The 21,280-nt window shown below is 38.2% G+C and overlaps 2 protein-coding genes across 24 annotated transcripts in view; both read left to right on the forward strand.

The window, feature by feature from the left end:
* Positions 1–21,280, forward strand: part of LOC114528740 (probable ATP-dependent RNA helicase DDX43) — a 192,429-nt gene that overhangs the window by 119,289 nt on the left and 51,860 nt on the right. For 20 of the 23 annotated variants that reach the window (XM_028550439.1, XM_028550436.1, XM_028550430.1 and 17 more), the window contains 2 exons: positions 4,145–4,224; positions 10,821–10,966. The gene's annotated coding sequence lies outside the window, so the exon portion shown is untranslated. Of the gene's footprint in view, positions 1–3,900; positions 3,942–4,144; positions 4,225–10,820; positions 10,967–15,147; positions 15,186–21,280 lie in introns of those variants that run through there. The other 3 variants (XM_028550447.1, XM_028550440.1, XM_028550450.1) reach the window with 3 other exon arrangements.
* LOC114528696 lies at positions 5,472–5,953 on the forward strand (the record flags this gene model as incomplete). The annotated part of the gene is made up of 2 exons (XM_028550373.1): positions 5,472–5,796; positions 5,890–5,953. Coding segments are annotated over exons 1-2 (372 nt in total), but the record flags the coding sequence as incomplete, so codon positions are not given.

The following is a 21,280-nucleotide window of genomic DNA, read 5'->3' on the forward strand; positions in this document are numbered from 1 at the left end:
TGAAACTGCGAGAAAAATATTCGAGGAAGCGCGCAAGACAGCAACCACTGCTTTCTGGAATGAGGCATTTAGTATCGAAGATCGAATATTTTCCGCGAAGATAGGAATAGTTTCAGAAATACTGGAACATCTCGATAGTCCTGAGACTGCAATCACTGGATGTTTGTCGTTTTTGGAAACCCTTCATAGATTACCAGCCATTCAAGAGATATTCTCGGCGTATTTGAACGGTGGAGTCAAATCGTTGTTGAATAAAACTCAACGAGTGGAGAACGTCAAGTCGGTTATGTTAATCAACTAGTATGTGTTGTTTCAATATGTTGGGAAATTCAGCAGCAAGTATTTGTTTGAAGTGTCCGCCTGTATGCCAACGATTGAACTTCCTGATCGAAGTTTTCACCCAATAAGAACTGATTGGTACGAAATTTCAACAAGAAAGTCTATGGGAGAAGAATTGCCTCATCCCCCAAACGAACAGTTCCTTGATGAAGAAATAATACCCTACTTATCTGCTGTGAACAGTCAGGGAGATGTTCTTACTCTTCCTGATACTTGGTCTAGTGACGACATCATGATTATCCATGAGGCAGGAAAAATCAAACGGGTTAAAATACCTGAATTTGCAGGTGATTTTTTACCGTCGCTTGCTGTTGATATGAATAACAATGTTTACGTTGTGAGAAGACGTTCAGATGAAGTATTCATGTTGACGATATTGGACGAGAATTACAATGTTAAAGCAATTCATACATTGGATTTTCTCGAGAAGAAAGGTCTCTATGATATTAAGATCGCGATATGCAAAGACGATGATATTATCATCATCCAACGCGAAGACCCTCATGTGTATGTTTGTGACAAGACGTGTCAATTGAAATACAAGTTTAAACGTGACTTGAGTGCGCCATTTTTATCGAGTATTTCCCAGCAGAATGAAATCATGATACCAACAGACGATAGTACGACGGTTCAAATATACAGCAAGCAAGGAAATCTGAAGACAACACTAAAGGTCCCGGAAGATTATGAGGTATGCAGCGTCGCATTTCACTACGAAATTTGTAAAATATTGGTTTTAACCTGGGTTAAGGAGAAAGATTCCTGTTTCATTCTGCGCTACCCTGAAGCAGGCGGGGAGCTGGAGACTCTTACCTTCTTTTGTAAATTTGACAATGAGCGGACTCCCAAACTGGTATCCCATCCCAAAGGTCCTGTTGTTGTTGTAAGAGACAGAAGCATCACTTACCTTTAATGAGATTTAGTATGAACAAACATTTCCTGCATAAAACACAGTAAATACTTGTCTGAAATAGTGCAACTTTGAGTTAACTAAAGCAAAAAAGCAAACAATAGATGCAGCATGGGTTATATAATTTGTGAGACTTTGTAAGAGAGACAAGTGTAACTTATATTTCAATAATTTAAATAATAATGTTTTTTGACATTTGCCAACATGGACAATAAGCTTTTAATGACATTTATTTAAGAGCGTATGAATCCTATTTCCTATGATATAATATAGTGAAAACTTTCTTTGCTCTTGTAATAAATTATCAGGTTCTTAACACAATAAAGATAATCATGTATCTCTCTTAGAAAGATATTCAGGCTACAAACAAGTTTGCAAATACAGTTTCCCAGGGAAACCCTTCCACTTTTCCAGTCAATTTCAAGGCCCGCAAGCCTACCAAGCTACAGGCTGGACTGAGCCTTTTTTAGGCTAACACGGAGTTAGTCCCTCCCTTACCACGGACGTTAGATTTTCTGTCATCGCTGTTTGACTCGGGTTTGTCCTATCGCTCAATCAACTCGGCGAGGTTTGCTTTATCTTCTATTTTGCAGTTAAGTGATAGTGAAGTCACTTTCGGACAGCTACCTATTGTTTAGCACTTTATGAAAGGTGTATTCGAACTGCGCCCGGCTCTACCGCGTTACCAGACGACATGGGATGTTAGCAAGGTCTTATAGTTTTTTCGAAAGCAGCCTATACCTTTCGCGCTGACTTTGAAGGACCTTACTGTTAAAGTTTCGTTCTTATTGACCTTACTCAGTGGACAACGCTGTCAAAGTATTCATCTTCTCACTGTCGATAACATGATTCTCGTTGCGGACAAGTGCACTTTCCACGTCATGGAAAAAGTCAAACAGACACGTGTCGGAACTCATGTCAAACCCCTCGAGTTTTTGAAATATCCATTTGAGCCTCAGCTTTATGTCGTTACTCATCTCTTAGAGTATAACAAGAGAACTGATGAAAATAGCCATGATAGAAAGCAATTTCTACTGAGTTATGTGAAACCGTATGGGCCTGTTTCCAAAGATACTATATCTCGATGGATAAAGTCTGTTTTGGTAGCTGTAGGTTTAGATGTTAGCAAATTTAAAGGTCATAGTGTTCGAGCAGCAACTACATCCTTTTTAGCGTCCAATAACTGTAACATTAAGAATATTATGTTATCCGCAGGATGGTCGAATGAACAGACATTTCAACGGTTTTATAACGCTGGCTATAGTCAGAGTGGTTTGTGTATCTCTGCAGGACAAAGACCTCACTGATTGCTCTGAAATCTCGTACAACGTCACATGACTTTGGCTGATTACGAAATAAAATTGAAAATTAAACGAGACTTACCTGGAAGTTAAAGTTTGATTTGGCCTGGAGTGTGAGAGTTGTACGCCCCCCCCCCCTGTTCTCTCCCATTCCCTTACTTGCAGTCCACTCTCACACTCATCACGTCCGTGCGGTCTTTGTCTGGTAAAGCTCTAAAGGCTGATTGGCGCATGCGCTGCACTCTCTCTCGTACAACTCTCACACTCCAGGCTGATGACTCATAAAATCCAAATGAAATTTCAACTTCCAGGTAAGTCTCGTTTAATTTTCAATTTTATCTCATGTGAGATAAGATTTAAATTCAATGCCAATGATTCTCGATATGAATCAAATAAACAATGATTTTTGTTTCCAATAACAAAGATATGTGCGGCATCTCTTTCAAGTGAACTTTCGTTCAAAAAAAAGCGACTGTTTGGAAATTCAGCAGCAAGTAGTTATAAGCGGCGGGTTCATAGTTTATTGAGCGTGGTATTTCAATACATTATTTACAAATACTTTTTGAAGCAACGTTTACAAGTCCAATTACCATCCAATTTTTGGTGCGATTTTCGTCTTTTGATTGATGTGAACGAGGGAATAGTTATGATGTAATGATGTATAGGTGTTCTTAACTGAACAACCATAACTAAATCTACTCGTTCACATCTATCAAAAGAAGAAGATGGCAGCAACAATTGCAAATGAAAACTTGTCTTAATACATGCACCTCTTCAATACAGACATCTCTCTGATATGAACATATTTTCAACTGCACAATTCGTCAAGTCAGGAATGGTTAAGATTCATCCTCTGCTAATGATGTGAATTATTGCAAGTGCGTGTGAAGAGATAAACAATTGTGATATCAACAGCTCGTGTAACTCAGGTATATTTACTACATTCGTTTATTTATTCATTCGTTCGTTCATTTGAGCCGAGCTCAAACTCTTGGCTGAGTTAACAACCTCAAGAGACAGTCGAAACTCTCTGCAGAGAAAAACTTCACAAACTACACACACTTAAATTTTGTTAGATTACATCTGATGCCTGTCTGTCGACATGCTGGGTTTTGATTTTGAAGAGCGAATGTTGTATTGTAATTATTTTATCCATGTTCTGGTATAACACGAGTTTACTCGCAAGGTTTTGATAAGCAATTATTCTGGTGAGAGCTAACTCAACTGATGATGTACAACTCTTTCATTCCTTGTAGATAACTGTGATTTTACGCGTGGTAAATATTGTCATTGGGTCCGTGATAAAAACCAGCGTTGCTATTGACAAACAAAGAGAAGATTGAGACAATGCAGGAACACTGGACAAAGTCGAGACCACACTACAGACTCAGGTATGAAATAAGAGTGATCTCATGACCACCATCATTATTATGAATAATCATTACCTCATTACTCTACATCGCATCCATCATTGTCCATGATTGTCAATTGTTATCCATCGACGCACAAGATCATTATTTTCAATTATACGTAAGATCCATCGTTATCCATGAAAATGTACCAGATCTGGTCACACTGACTTCAATATTTACAGGTTCCACAGTTTCCTCCCTCAACGACGACCAACGCAAATCCGTAACACTGGAAGCAATCAAGACCACACAACTGACACTGGTAAGAAATAGAAGTGATCCATCATCACCATTTCTCATCATCACCACCGTGCAATAACACGGGGTATCCTTACCCCATCTATCTATATCTTTGTCCATTATTGTCCATCGTCATCCACAATCGTCTATTGTTATCCACCAAGCACATTATAATCGTCGTTTACCTTAATTATACAGTATACGATATAAATCATTCATTTTTCCCAAGAAGCAAACGTCTTGCAATTGCGTGGTAATAAGCTTTGACAAATCTTATTGTTATGCGAGTTGCAGGCGGACGGGAAGGAGTCGGGCAGGTGCGGGTTATCAGCGTGTTGCGCAAACTTTCCTGTTAAACTTCAATTGTGCTTTAGTTACCGTGAATGAAACCTATTTCTATCAGTCTTTCTCATTAAATCTAAATTACATTTAAACTACTAGATCATATTCTGCTATTATTCATTCACGGACATGCGCAACAAGCTCTCCTAGCACATTTATTTATGCTTTTCCTTTCTTGATTTATCGCCCAGGTTTGATTTTAGAAATAATTGCAGTGATTTCTATCGTATTTCTTTAATCTTTAGTTTTGTGTGATAGTTCAGCGATAAATAAAGACTATCGTACAGCGTTAAGGTGCATATAACCGATCATACTTTCTGCCCTCCCATGTGCATTTTAAGAGTTTAAGTTGACCTACGTCAGGTTAAACAAAGAAATTTCAGAGAGAAAAAACGCGTACTGGCGAGAGAAGCGATTTCGGTTTGTTAGTCCGAATTTCTTTCAAGGTTTTTTCACAAGTACTGTTGTTGGTTTTCATCACTAATTTATGAATTCGGTAATGTAAGGTCAAGTATCTATATAGCTATTGTTAACTTTTATATGCCTAATTTATGTACTTTTGTAAATACCTATAGCCTTAACTTAGTTCTGTTGAAACTGTGTTTTGTTCAAATACGAACACGCAATGATTTCATCTCGCTCGTGTCTATAACTTTTCCTATAAAACTTGGCTCGTGCAGTGACATAAGACCAAAGTGAAATACAGCTGGGATATTTATATACGACATCGCTCCCAGATATATTGTAGACGATGTAAACAAGGTAATTCTATACTGTAAACTTGAACAACCTTCATATCTCGCCTGTTTCTCATGTGATGAAGTTCCCGGAGGAACGTAGATAAAAACATCGTTAGGAATCATATGATTGAATGTGTTTGAGCATATTCATCAGTGTTTAGTCAAAATTTACCTTAATTTTTGGCTTCAGTAAAAAAACTCGGTATGTCTTCAATTGTGACAAGTATTCTCAGTTCAACAGTTGGTTTATTTTGGAATAAGGCCCGAGACTTGACGGCAGACAAACTCAAAGACGGCGATGTAACCGATACAGAAATTCGTAAGATTGTCGTACGAGAGTTAAATGATATCAAGTCTAAAATCGATGGCCTTTCCCGAGCAACTTTACTCGCCAGTTATAATTTTCTAGAAGAAGGAGTAGAGTTACTCAATGTTTCTCTTGATAAATCAAATCCCGAGCAGAAAGCGAGCGAAACTCAGGACGAACCGGGTGAACCTTCGAGCGTTATTCAGTCTGGTATCTTGAACCAAGCAATAGAGCTTCCTGGCGCCATGGAAAAGCTTAAAATCAACTCGGACAGAGAGTTTGAAACTGCGAGAAAAAGATTCAAGAAGGCGCGCGAGACAGCAACCACTGCTTTCTGGAATGAGGCATTTAGTATCGAAGATCGAATTTTTGCTGCGAAGCTACGAATAGTTTCAGAAATACTGGAACATCTCGATAGTCCTGAGACCGCAATCACCGGGTGTTTGTTGTTTTTGAAGAAGCTTCATAGCTTACCAGCCATTCAAGAGATATTCTCGGTGTATTTGAACCGTGGAGTCAAATCGTTGTTGAATAAAACTCAACGAGTGGAGAACGTCAAGTCGGTTATGTTAATCAACTATGTGTTGTTTCAATATGTTTGGAAATTCAGCAGCAAGTATTCGTTTGAAGTGCCCGCCTGCATGCCAACGATTGAACTTCCTGATCATAGTTTTCACCCAATAAGAAATTGGAAGGAAATTTCTACAAGAAAGTCTATGCGAGAGGAATTGCCTCATCCTCCCTACAAACAGTTCCTTGAAGAAATAAGACCCTACTTATCTGCTGTGAACAGTCAGGGGGATGTTCTTACTGTCCCTGGTATTGCCCCTCGTGGCCACATCATGATTATCCATGAGACAGGAAAAATCAAACGGGTTGAAATACCTGAATTTGCAGGTTATATTTTAGTGTCGCTTGCTGTTGATATGAATAACAATGTTTACGTGGTGAGAAGACGTTCTGGTGAAGTATCCGTGTTGACGATATTGGACGAGAATTACAATGTAAAAGCAAATCATACATTGGATTTTCTGAAGTTCAAAGCCAAAGGTCTCTATGGTATTAAGATAGCGATATGCAAAGACGATGATATTATCATCATCCAAGAGGAAGACCCTCATGTGTATGTTTGTGACAAGACGTGGCAATTGAAATACAAGTTTAAACGTGACTCGAGTGAGGCATTTTCATTGAGTATTTCCCAGCAGAATGAAATCATGATACCAACAGACGATCATACGGCGGTTCAAATATACACCAAGGAAGGAAATCTGAAGACAACAATAAAATCCCCAGAAGATCATATAAAGGTATTGTGCGTGGCATTTCACTACGAAATTTGTAAAATATTGGTCTTAACCTGGGTTGATGAGAAAGATTCCTGTTTCATTCTGTGCTACCCTGAGGCAGGCGGGGAGCTGGAGACTCTTACCTTCTGTTGTGAAGGTGGCGATTCATGGGTTTCCAAACTGGTATCCCATCCCAAGGGTCCTGTTGTTGTTGTAAGAGAGAGAAGCATCATTTACCTTTAATGAGATTTAGTATCAACAAACATTTCCTGCATAAAACACGGTAAATACTTGTCTGAAATAGTGCAACGTTGAGTTAACTAAAGCAAACAATAGATACAGCATGGTTTATATAATTTGTGAGACTTTCCTGAATTACATCCCATTAACAATAAATAATTTAAATAATTTAAATAGTAAAGGTTTTTGACATTTGCCAACATGGACAATAGGCTTTTAATGACATTTAAAAGCGTATGAATCCTATTTCATATGATATAATATAGTGAAAACTTTCTTTGTTCTTGTAATAAATGATCAGATTCTTAACATAATAAACTTATGAAACCACCCCTGGCTAAGCTTAGAGTTATGAATCATATTATTAGTGGGTATATTAATGGCTTCTATCTGCAGGGTGATACATATGCTAAGTGTGCTACAAATGCTCTTGACACAGTTGAAACATTTGACTGCCTAGATCTAGTTATCCATCCTGATAAGTCTACTCCTTCCCCTTCTCAAGAGGTAATTATCCTAGGATTTGTCATTAACTGGATAACAATGACTATTGAAGTTACAAATGAGAAAAAAGGAAACAATTTAAAAAATTTGGTTTAATGTTATTGAATGTCCAATATTTCAAGTTTATTCTCTTTGTAACATATACGTATATTTATATATTTATTCTCTGAACTCAGTCTAACAAATTACAACCTTTTCACTTCAAGTTTCTGTCCTTCATGCCCACTTATCAATCACAACCCTCCTAACAACTTATTAAATATTAACCCCATTATTAATAATATCAACCTTATTACATAATGTAACATCCAGCAGACATTCCTATCCAGCAGGTAGCCAAGATTATTGGTTACCTAGTCACCTCCTTACCTGGGGTTCAGTAAGGGGCTCTTCATTATAGGTACCTTGAAATGGATAAAAAAGATGCTCCTAAAAGAGCTAAGGCTAATTTTGATTCCTCTATGACTGTCTCTGAGGATGGCTTGATAGAGTTATGATGGTGGGTCACCAATCTTGAAGAGAGTTTTAGATTTCTTTTCATTCTTCCTATTGATATAACTATATACTATGATGCACTCCTAGAAAGATGGGGAGCTGTACTAGGTGATACATATTCAGTGGGAAGATGGTTGCCAGATGAATGCACCCATCACATAAACTACATTGAACTTTTGGCTGCATTTTTTGCCCTTAAACTGTTCTGCACCACTCTTAAATGGTGTAAGCATGTAAAACTCATGATAGATAACACCACAGCAGTAGCTGTAATAAATCTAGGAATTTTGCTGCGAAATCTGGGAATTTTGTATAAAATACAACATTTGGCTTACTGCTGCTCACATTCCTGGTTCGCAGAATGTCTTAACACGCAAAGAATCTCGTCATTTTCATAATCCAGATAGCGAATGGAAACCAAACCATTGTCATTACATAATGCGCTCAGTACCTTGAATTTTCCCACTTAGATCGATCTTTTTGCATGACACTTAAATATAAAACAGTTCCTAACATATTGCTCTTATCCGCCAGATCCTGAAGCAGTGTTCGTTGATGCTTTCTCTATTTCGTGGATTGACTTGAAATTTTATTGTTTCCCGCCGTTTAGTTTTCTGTTACAGGCTGTAAAGAAGATAATTCAGGAGCATGCCAAGGGAATTTTAGTTGTTCCCGACTGTCCCACCCAGCCTTGGTATCCTTTGCTAGCATCTCTTCATGTTCCACCTCCTGTGGTCCTACAACCCAGTCACAAACTACTGAACCTCGGTCGCAAATCATCGGAAACAACTCATCCCCTTTGCAAGAAGCTCAAACTTTTGGTTTGTCATGTCTGCGGCAACAACTACAACAACCTGGCTACTTGTTAAGACCATTAACATAATTGAATCCTCTTGGAGAGACAGCACTAAATCTCAGTACCAAGTGCATCTGCAGAAATGGTTAAAATTTTGTATGAAGAGGCACTGTGATATCATCCCCTTTCCCTTACCACGGACGTTAGATTTTCTGTCATCGCTGTTTGACTTGGGTTTGTTCTATCGCTCAATCAACTCGGCGAGGTTTGCTTTATCTTCTATTTTGCAGTTAAGTGATAATGAAGTCACTTTCGGACAGCTACGTATTGTTTAGCACTTTATGAAAGGTGTATTCGAACTGCGCCCGGCTCTACCGCGTTACCAGACAACATGGGATGTTAGCAAGGTCTTATAGTTTTTTCGAAAGCAGCCTATACGTTCCGGGCTGACTTTGAAGGAGCTTAATGTTAAAGTTTCCTTCTTATTGACCTTACTCAGTGGACAACGCTGTCAAACTATTCATCTTCTCACTGTCGATAACATGATTCTCGTTGCGGACAAGTGCACTTTCCACGTCATGGAGAAAGTCAAACAGACACGCGTCGGAACTCATGTCAAACCCCTCGAGTTTTTTCGAAATATCCATTTGAGCCTCAGCTTTGCGTTGTTACTCATCTCTTAGAGTATAACAAGAGAACTGATGAAAATAGCCATGATAGAAAGCAATTGCTACTGAGTTATGTGAAACCGTATGGACATGTTTTCAAAGATACTATATCTCGATGGACAAAGTCAGTTTTGGTAGCTGTAGGTTTAGATGTTAGCAAATTTAAAGGTCATAGTGTTCGAGCAGCAACTACATCCTTTTTAGCGTCCAATAACTGTAACATTAAGGATATTATGTTATCCGCAGGATGGTCGAATGAACAGACATTTTAACGGTTTTATAATGAACCGAGCGAGAAGGAATTTAATTTTGGCGCTTCGGTGTTAGAGTGCTATACAAACGTTAATTGTTCCTAGGATATATAATATACTATATATATAATATACTTCTCTATATATCGAGATATCTTTCCACTTGGTTTTATCACACTGGCTATAGTTAGAGTGGTTTGTGTATCTCTGCAGGACAAAGACCTCACTGATTGCTCTGAAATCTCGTACAACGTCACATGACTTTGGCTGATGACGAAATAGAATTGAAAATTAAACGAGACTTACCTGGAAGTTGAAGTTTGATTTGGCCTGGAGTGTGAGAGTTGTACGCCCCCCCTGTTCTCTCCCATTCCCTTACTTGCAGTCCACTCTCACTCATCACGTTCGTGCGGTCTTTGTCTGGTAAAGCTCTAAAGACTGATTGGCGCATGCGCTGCACTCTCTCTCGTACAACTCCCACACTCCAGGCTGATGACTCATACAATCCAAATCAAATTTCAACTTCCAGGTAAGTCTCGTTTAAGTCTCGAGATAAGATTTAAATTCAATGCCAATGATTCTCGATATGAATCAAATAAACAATGATTTTTGTTTCCAATAACAAAGATATGTGCGGCATCTCTCTCAAGTGAACTTTCCTTAAAAAAACACGACTGTTTGGAAATTCTGCAGCAAGTAGCCATAAGTGGCAGGTTCATAGTTTATTGAGCGTGGCATTTCAATACATTATTTACAAACACTTCTCTGAAGCAACGTTTACAAGTCCAATTACCATCCGAATTTCTTGGCGATTTTCGTCTTTTGATAGATGTGAACGAGCGAATAGTTATGATGTAATGATGTATAGGTGTTCTTATCTGAACAACCGTAACTAAATCTACTCGTTCACATCTATCAAAAGAAGAAGATGGCTGCAACAATTGCAAATGTAAACGTGTCTTAATACATGAACCTCTTCAATACAGACATCTCTCTGATATGAACATATTTTCAACTGCACAATTCGTCAAGTCAGGAATGGTTAAGATTCATCCTTTGCTAATGATGTGAATTATTGCAAGTGCGTGTGAAGAGATAAACAGTTGTGATATCAACAGCTCGTGTAACTCAGGTATATTTACTGCATTCGTTTATTCATTTATTCGTTCGTTCATTTGAACCGAGCTCAAACTCTTGGCTGAGTTAACAACCTCAAGAGACAGTCGAAACCCTCTGAAGAGAAAAACTTCACAAACTACACACACTTAAATTTTGTTAGATTACATCTGATTCCTGTCTGTCGACACGCGGGATTTTGATTTTGAAGAGAGAATGTTGTATTGTAATTATTTTATCCATGTTCTGGTATAACACGAGTTTTCTGGCTCGCAAGGTTTTGACAAGCAATTATTCTGGTGAGAGCTAACTCAACTGATGATGTACAACTCTTTCATTCCTTGTAGATAACTGTGATTTTACGCGTGGTGAATATTGTCATTGGGTTCGTGATAAAAACGAACGCTGCTATTGACAAACAAAGAGAAGATTGAGACAATCCAGGAAGACTGGACCCAGTCGAGACCACACTACAGACTTAGGTATGAAATAAGAGTGATCTCATGACCACCATCATTATTATGAATAGTCATTACCTCATTACTCTACATCGCTTCCATCATTATCCATGATTGTCAATTGTTATCCATCGATGCACAAGATTATCATATTTAATCATATATACCAGCCGATGCATAATTATACATCAACATCCCTGAACATCAATCTTCATTCTCGTCTTCATTATCATGGTTGCAGAGATTTTCGTCTTATGACATATGTGATCGTGTCCATCAGTTTTTGCTCTCTGAAATCGCGGGAAAGTACTGGGACGAGTCGTTAAATATAACTCTATTTACAACTTAAAATATCTCCATATTTTATTTTATTGGAAACATATTTTATTTCGCTTTCACGGGACTGATTAAGTTGTTGTTGTTTCGATAGAAAAGCAAGTTTGTTGTTGTTTCGATAGAAATGCTATGTTCTCACATTTTAAGGTTTGACGATCTGCGAAACTAAAACAAAGTTCGAGTTAACCGGATAAATTTGACCAAGGAAAAACAAAATTTGTTCGAATTAGCGAGGAGTTCGAATAGACCTTTTTCATAATGACGTCAAACGCGGAAAGTATGATGTTACACGAAGTTTGATTGGTTCGATAGTTTTCTGGAGCCAATCAAATTCCGTGTAACATCAGACTTTCCGCGTTTGACGTCATTATAAGAAAGGTCTATTAAGCGAGTTCGAGTTAAGCAGAGTAAATTACTATAAAGAACATTACCAAATCCAAGGGGAATTCGATTTAGTTCGAGTTAGTGAGGAGTTCGAGTTAAGCGAGTTTGAGTTATTGGGGGACTACTGTAGTTATTTACGAGACGTCATTATTCGTTCGTGCTCAGTGAGAATTTAAAAAAAAGACTTCGCCAAACAGGCGGAAAGTGCGTTAATATTCTCCACCTTGAATTTTTTAGACTCTCGTGAAACTAATAAAAAATAACTTGAGGTAATCCTTGATGCGTTTTTCCAGTCATTTTCATTGTTTTGGTTGGGTTCCCCTGTACACTCACTTTTCTCGACATGACAAACGCCCCCATATTGGAATGAATTTATTCTCTAACAAGTAAACAATAAGCGTTGAATTCATTCTTGAAATAACTTTAATCTATCTTTTTTCTAAAATATGTGATTGATTGTTTCAACTCATAATCATAGAAAAGTTTGATTTTCACTCTTCAAGTGGGAACGTCAAGCCTTGTGTCAGCAACAGTCTGCACCTGATTTACTTTGCTTTAAAATTTGATTGATAGCTCTATTAAAATGAGCAATATTTTAAACCGTGGGAACTAGGCTGGAGACTTCTCAAAGAAAGAAAGTACGTGACACAAATCATCAGGATCCTCGCCACGTCCTTTATACGATAAAAACACTTTGAATTTTTGCAAGCATTTGCAAAGATACGTAGATCTCATTCAAATATAACGTTATATTTTACTATTAAAGCGCCTGGGTACGAGGCTGGGAATTCAACCAGCGCTTCCACTTTGAAGGAAATTTCCTTTTAAAAGGATTTTTTGTAAGATGATGGAAATTTAAAGGAAATAAATTTTAAAGGAAATTTGAGGGAAATTCTAGAAAAACGAAGGGAATTTGAAGGAAATATAAAAATTTTACCATATTTATTTAATATTTAGATCTTTTTGAAAAAAAAAGCGCAAAATAAGCCTAAATCTGACTACATAGACCTTGCGCATAACACTTATTAACCGAAAAATAATTAATAAATAGAATAAATGCCATTAATTTACTTGAAATACTTCGTTTAATACTTTTTTTTGTATAAATCATAGTAATTGTGTGAAATAAATTATAATAATTACATCTAAAACATTCAAAGTACTAAAAGTAGCTACCTTTTTCCTTCACGCCTCTATATGCACGTAATTTATATAAATTTTTAAATGCAAGTTTTGATTGTTCATTCATTTAAGGTCAATTGAGGTCAAAACCATGACTTTTGAAGCTACGGGCCTATTTTGAATGATGCAATTCTGTTTATAGTTTTAGCCAGGGTTTTAGCTCTGTCAGTTTTCTGTACGAAGTATAATTGTATTCAGACTTTAGAGCAATGATAAAATTGAACATTACGATGATCGTATTTTGAGAAAAGGCTTTTTTAGAGCATATTCAACATAATTTCTTTTAATTGCTTGAAGGAAATGTGAAGGAAATTTCACATTTTTTTAAAGGAATTTTTAGTGAAAATAAATAGAAAAAATGGATTTTCTGATTTTCCAAAGTGGAAGCACTGGAATGAATCTGCTTTCACATATTGTGTTGTGGTTTGTCAAAGTTTAGCATCGCTTGGAGTAAAAAAACTCGGTATGTCTTCAATTGTGACAAGTATTCTCAGTTCAACACTTGGTTTATTGTGGAATAAGGTCAGAGACTCGACGGCAGAGAAACTCAAGGACGGCGATGTAACTGATGCAGAAATTCGTAAGATTGTCGTACGAGAGTTAAATGATATCAAGTCTAAAATCGATGGCCTCTCCCGATCAACTTTACTCGCCAGTTACGATTTCCTTCAAGAAGGAGTTAAGTTACTCAGTGTTTCTCTTGATAAATCAAATCACGAGCAGAAAGCGAGCGAAAATCGGGACGAACCGGGTGAACCTTCGAGCGTTATTCAGTCTGGTATCTTAGACCAAGTAATAGAGCTTCCTCGCGCCATGGAAAAGCTTAAAATCAACTCGGACAGAGAGTTTGAAACTGCGAGAAAAAGATTCGAGAAAGCGCGCGAGACAGCAACCATTGCTTTCTGGAATGAGGCATTTAGTATCGAAGATCGAATTTTTGCTGCGAAGCTACGAATAGTTTCAGAAATAATGCAACATCTCGATAATCCTGAGACCGCAATCACTGGGTGTTTGTCGTTTTTAAAGAAGCTTCATAGCTTACCAGCCATTCAAGAGATATTCTCGGTGTATTTGAACGGTGGAATCAAATCGTTGTTGAATAAAACTCAACGAGTGGAGAACGTGAAGTCGGTTATGTTAATCAACTATGTGTTGTTTCAATATGTTTGGAAATTCAGCAGCAAGTATTCGTTTGAAGTGCCTGCCTGCATGCCAACGATTGAACTTCCTGATCGTAGTTTTCACCCAATAAGAAATTGGCACGAAATTTCAACAAGAAAGTCTATGGGAGAGGAATTGCCTCATCCTCCAAACGAACAGTTCCTTGATGAAAAAATAATACCCCGTTTATCTGCTGTGAACAGTCAGAGGGATGTTCTTACTGTCCCTGGTACTGGATCTCGTGACGACATCATGATTATCCATGAGGCAGGAAAAATCAAACGGGTTAAAATACCTGAATTTGCAGGTGATTTTTTAGTGTCGCTTGCTGTTGATATGAATAACAATGTTTACGTGGTGAGAAGACGTCCAGGTGTAGGATTTATGTTGACGATATTGGACGAGAATTACAATGTAAAAGCAAATCATACATTGGATTTTCTCAAGGACAAAAGTGTGTTGTCTTCAGTTAGCATCGCGATATGCAAAGACGATGATATTATCATCATCCAATACGAAGACCCTCATGTGTATGTTTGTGACAAGACGTGTCAATTGAAATACAAGTTTAAACGTGACTCGAGTCGGGCATTTTCATTGAGTATTTCCCAGCAGAATGAAATCATGATACCAACAGACGATGATACGGCGGTTCAAATATACACCAAGGAAGGAAATCTGAAGACAACAATAAAAGTCCCAGAAGATCATGAGGTATTGTGCGTGGCATTTCACTACGAAATATGTAAATTATTGGTTTTAACCAAGGTTAGGGAAAAGGATTCCTATTTCATTCTGTGCTACACTGAAGCAGGTGGGGAGCTGGAGACTCTTACCTTTTGTTGTGAAGATGAAAATTTCTTCTTTGAATTCATTCCCAAACTGGTATTCCATCCCAAGGGTCATGTTGTTGTTGTAAGAGTCAGGAGCATCAAATTCCTTTAATGAGATTTTATAGTATGAACAAACATTTCCTGCATAAAACAGAGTAAATACTTGTCTGAAATAGTGCAACTTTGAGTAAACTAAAGCAAACAATAGATGCAGCATGGTTTATATAATTTGTTAGACTTTGCTGAATTACGTCCCATTAAAGTGTTCCTGTTTCTGTTGTAAGAGAGACAAGAAACAAGTGTAACTTATATTTAAATAAGAGGTTGAAAGGGTCTTAATTTCGAGTGGAATTATACACACTTCAAATTCCAGTTATGCAGGAACAGTTGAAGGAAAAATGGGTCAACTATAGGTTCTCCTGCAGGAATCAAACCTACGCTTTTGCGATGCCAGTGTAATGCTCTTGCCACTGAGCTACAGAGGTGGTTGACAAGAGCAAGCGAAGTTAATGTGTATAAGATGGTAATTATGATGGTAATTGATTACCATCTTATACACATTTACCTCGCTTGCTCTTGTCAGCTACCTCTGTAGCTCAGTGGCAAGATCGTTTCTGCTGGAGGACCTATAGTTGACCCATTTTTCCTTCAACTGTTCCTGGCTTAAATTTGAAGTGTGTATAATTCCTCTCGAAATTAAGACCCTTTAAACCTCTAGAATTTACCTACATTGAGTGAAGTGCCAAATACCATTATATTTAATTAAATAAGTTAAATAATAATTTTTTTGACATTTGCCAAGAAGGACAATAAGCTTTTAATGACATTGATATAATTTAGTGAAAACTTTCTTTGTTCTTGTAATAAATGATCAGGTTCTTAACATAATAAAGATAATCATGTTTCTCTCTTAGATAAATATTCAGGCTGTAGCCTTAACAAGTTATTAACAAGTTATTAACAAGTTATTGTAGCTGTAACAAGTTTGCAAATACAGTTTCCCAGGGAAACCCTTCCAGTCGATTTCAAGGCCCGCAAGCCTACCAAGCTACCGGCCAGACTGAGCCTTTTTTAGGCCGACAGGGAGTTAGGCTCTTCCTAACCACGGACGTTAGATTTTCTGTCATCGCTGTTTGACTCGGGTTTGTCCTATCGCTCAATCAACTCGGTGAGGTTTGCTTTATCTTATATTTTGCAGTTAAGTGATAGTGAAGTCACTTTCGGACAGCTACCTATTGTTTAGCACTTTATGAAAGGTGTATTCGAACTGCGCCCGGCTCTACCACATAATCATTGTCACAGTCAGACACAGATACAAGAATTCCAGCCATCTGGTGCTAACGATAGCCGAAAACGACAAGAAATGCAACTTATTCACACTTGGCACTCTTCATCCCTCTGGCATAAATGACAGACTATTTTTCATTTAAACACTTCATTTTCATTTAAATCACTTCATCTTCATTTGGTTCTCTAATTTCGAAAACTATACATAGTTTTGTACCAATTAAATTTATAAATATAAAAAAAAATTCCCATCTATAAAAAATATCTCAAGTTAATAGAAAACAACCATTAAACTGTATGTGCCTATATTTCCCATCATCAAAGGATTGCTAAACTATGGGTATCTAAACTATGGTCTGGAACTATTCAGGGGTAGTCAAAGTGTAGGTTGGAATTATTCAGGGGTAGTCAAACTATGGTCTATAATTATTCAAGTGGCCAGTAGCAAAACTATGATATGGAATTATTCAGGGTAGTTAAACTGGTCTGGAATTATTCAAGGAGTGGCTAAACTATGGTGTGGAATTATTCAGGGGGTAGTTAAACTATGGTCTATAATTATTCAAGTGGCTGGTAGCTAAACTATGATATGGAATTATTCAGGGGGTTGCTAAACTATGATATGGAATTACTTAGGGGGTTGCTAAACTATGATATGGAATTATTCAGGGGGTTGCTAAACTATGATATGGAATTATTCAGGGGGTTGCTAAACTATGATATGGAATTATTCAGGGGGTTGCTAAACTATGATATGGAATTATTCAGGGGGTAGCTAAACTATGATATGGAATTATTCAGGGGGTTGCTAAACTATGGTCTGGAATTATTCAGGGGGTAGTAACATTATTATACAAGATCATAAAGGGCCTTGTTGTAGTAAATACGGGTGAAAACTTGCAACAACCTACCAGGAGAAGTAGACATACCAAGGATCACTCTTTCAAACAAATCGCCTGTAAAACTGAAGCCCATAGACTATCTTTTTACCCAAGAACTATTGAACAATGGAACGCTCTTCCAGAGAACGTGTTCTTGCATGCCACGAACACTGAATCATTTAAACGCATGATTTCTAAGCTTATAACAACTTAGCTACTGACCACACCGGCCAAAAATCCTCACTGTTGAGGGGTGGCCGTATTGGAAAATAAATAAATAAAGTCTTCAATTAGCACTGTGAGCATCACGCTTAATGTCGAATGCTTGTAGCCATCCAAATATTTATACTTGAATGCTTTGTTCTGCCTTTCCACACCGTTGTTGGTGTTGATGATAGTCAGCAGTCGATCTTTTCTGTAGGCCCATACCCATTTCTATGAATTGCAGTAATGACGAAAATTGTAATAAGACTAAAGAGTATTTTACATTTTAGTATAGCTTAAATCGACTTCGCTGCTATTGCAAGAAAGAGTGACAAGAATTTACGTTCGCTTCTACGAGTCTCTTAAAGGTGCGTTTATACAGTGAGAAAAAATGTTTGTCAATATTCAAAGAAATCCTAAAATCAGCCGTCAAACTGCCATTATCTTACCCCTATCATGCTGCATGCCGAATTAGGAGAATCATGAATCCCTTACCTTACCTTATTCCCCCATTCCCTTATTCCCCCATTCCCTTATTCCCCCATTCCCTTATTCCTCCCATTCTCTTATTCCCCCATTCCCTTATTCCCCCATTCCCTTATTCCCCATTCCCTTATTCCCCCATTCCCTTATTCCCCCATTCCTTTATTCCCCCATTTCCTTATTCCCGCATTCCCCCATTTTTTTCATTCCCCCATTTTTTTCATTCCCCCATTCCCTTATTCCCCCATTCCCTTATTCCCCCATTCCCTTATTCCCGCATTCCGTTATTCCCCCATTCCCTTATTCCCCCATTCCCTTATTCCCCCATTCCCTTATTCCCCCATTCTCTTATTTCCCCATTCCCTTATTCCCCCATTCCCTTATTCCCCCATTCCCTTATTTCCCCATTCCCGCATTCCCTATTTTAAAGATAGCCTGTGGCTTCGTGTTCCATGGGCTATCTTTAAAAGGGGGAACGGGGAATCGGGGAATGGGGGAATCGGGGAATGGGGGAAACTGACAATGAGATAAAGGGAAAATGCGATTCATTGTGATAAAAAACGCGATAAAGGATAGGAATAGGCTGAAAAGCAGCTCTCAGAGGGGATAAAAAGCCGTTTGAATAAAGCTCAATCTGCTTGTAAACTAGAACTGAACTAGCGAACTTTGATTTGAGTAGACATTGATCGCGTTTACACACTGCAAGATAGTTCTTTGCGCAGTTAAATTGTTCCATGTGGCCTTTTGCAACACCATCAATAGGGTGGTTCCAAGCCTAGGCTACATAGCCTTTAATACCACGTGTTTGCTTTCCCGTTCCATGGCTTATTCTTAATTAATGCGCATGCTAGAACTGAAGGTCTTCCAAATATTTAGAACAAATTTGAATAACCTCTAACAATAACTTAACAAATAACCTCACGAATAACCCTCTGCTCTGTGTGGAGACGGAAGGAGCAAGCTCACAAAAAGAAAAGCGTGGGTATTAGTCATAGTATTATTTCGTTAGAAAACAACCCATTTAAAAGCAGCCGAATTAATAAGCTGAAAGGCTATTCTTTGTAAAAAAGTATTTAATAATAATTAAGAAATAGAAAACATTCTCCGTGTTTCTATACAGTTTTAGTATACACCCGACTCTTGTCTATTACAAATCCTACATTCTGATTGGCTACTCAACCATTGTCTATTCGTGATGGTGCACGTTTGGGAAAAATCAAAACAAACATGAAAAAATATGGCAGTAAACTCTCGTTTTGCCGAGGTTTCTGAGGAATTTTTAGGGAGTTTGATCGAGAATTCTGTCCCTGCAAAAACTAAACAGGCTACAAAATATGGCATGAAAATTTTTAATGGTAAGGAACGAAATAGAAAACCGTATTTTATTAATAAATCTGCTTTTATTCGGCGCTCACGAGTGGTTAAATAGGCCTAAATTCACAACATTTTCGTCAATTTGCACTATAAAAACTGTATTTTTAGAATGGTTTGCCGCACAGTCTAAATTCACTACACCAATGGAACAAATGGCCAAAGACGAGCTTTGTCAGTGCCTCCAAATATTTTATGCCGCTGCAAGACAAAGAGACGGTAGCGAATTTAAAGTTACTACGCTTCGCAGTATACGTTCAGCGATTGACAGGCATTTAAAACAAGCACCAAACAACAAGCCTTGGTCGATAATTGCTGACCCTGCATTTGAGAAAGCCAACAAAACCCTGAATGCTATTTGTAAGAAACAGACGAGGGAAGGAAAAGTCGGAGCAATTGTCCACAAAGCTGCAATCACGCCAGAACAACTGGAAAAATTGTATGAAAGTGGCCAGCTTGGCAACAGCGACTCGCAAAATCCTCGTCAGCTCATGCAAACAGCTTGGTTTTATATTACCCTCTATTTTGGTAAACGAGGCCGAGAAAATCTAGGAAAACTTACCAAACAGATGCTGGTCCTTCGCTCAACAACACAAGGACGCCGATACTACGAGTTCCGTCGCGAAGCGTTAATTTCAACAAAAAACCACCAAGGCGGTCTGAACGACAACATCGACGAAGCTGACGGCAAAATGTTTGAAGTTCCCAATTCACCTCGTTGTCCAGTTAAAACCGTAGAAAACTTAATGAAGCACCTTAATCCAAATCACGACGCTTTGTTTCAACGGCCAAGAGAAATTTGTGCCAAGTTTCATGTAGACAGTGATGAAGTTTGGTTCTGTAATTCTCCCCTTGGTATAAACACGCTCGTGAATCTACTCAAGACAATGTCGAAAGCCGCCGGGATAGTTCCCCACCTAACAAATCATTGCATTCGAGCTACGTCTGTCACAGTTTTGTCCGACCACAATATAGAGGCAAGACACATCAAAGCCGTTACTGGTCACAAATCTGACTTCTCCATTCTAGAGCATAGTGTTATACGTATAGAGCCTGGGCTCTAACCTTCATTGTTTTCCATCATAAATAAGACTGAATCTATTTCACGAAGCGATCACTTTATTGATGTGGGCTCTAACCTTCATTGTTTTCCATCATTCGTTAACGAATGATGTACTTGTAATAGTCCGAGCTATCATCAATAAAGTGATCGCTTCGTGAAATAGATTCAGTCTTATTTATGATGGAAAACAATCTTGACACCTAAGAGCCCACCAAGAAGGCCAAGCGATAACAAAACAAGAGAAAAAGGGGCCTCGGAAGCCCCGAGAAACACGGCAATCACAGCAAACAAACGAGAGCCGAGAAAGAGAAACCTGCTACCTGAGACGAAGAATTCACTGGTTCAAGGAAAATCTGACAACCCAGGCAACGAGTGACAACTCAGGGACACCCACACAATTCGGTGCAACCAGGGTAATATAGTAAATCAGCAAGACAAGCGCAAATTCCTCCTCACCACAAACTAGCTTTTGGCGCCATTTAAGCGCTAAACAATAACATCATAACGAACAGCGCTAAACAATAACGAGCCCATACCATACACCAAAAGTCGACATAAGGAAATACGCAACATGCCGAGATACAGATGCCCACACCCAAGTTGCGAGTACGAGACAGAAGAAGCAGAGGGCCAGCTCGCAGCAGTGTTATTACAAATACACTCATCGGGCACCCATAACAACACACA

The sequence above is a fragment of the Dendronephthya gigantea genome, unplaced genomic scaffold (assembly GCF_004324835.1).
Source record: "Dendronephthya gigantea isolate DGI-Jeju-01 unplaced genomic scaffold, DenGig_1.0 000051F, whole genome shotgun sequence".
NCBI lineage: Eukaryota > Metazoa > Cnidaria > Anthozoa > Malacalcyonacea > Nephtheidae > Dendronephthya > Dendronephthya gigantea.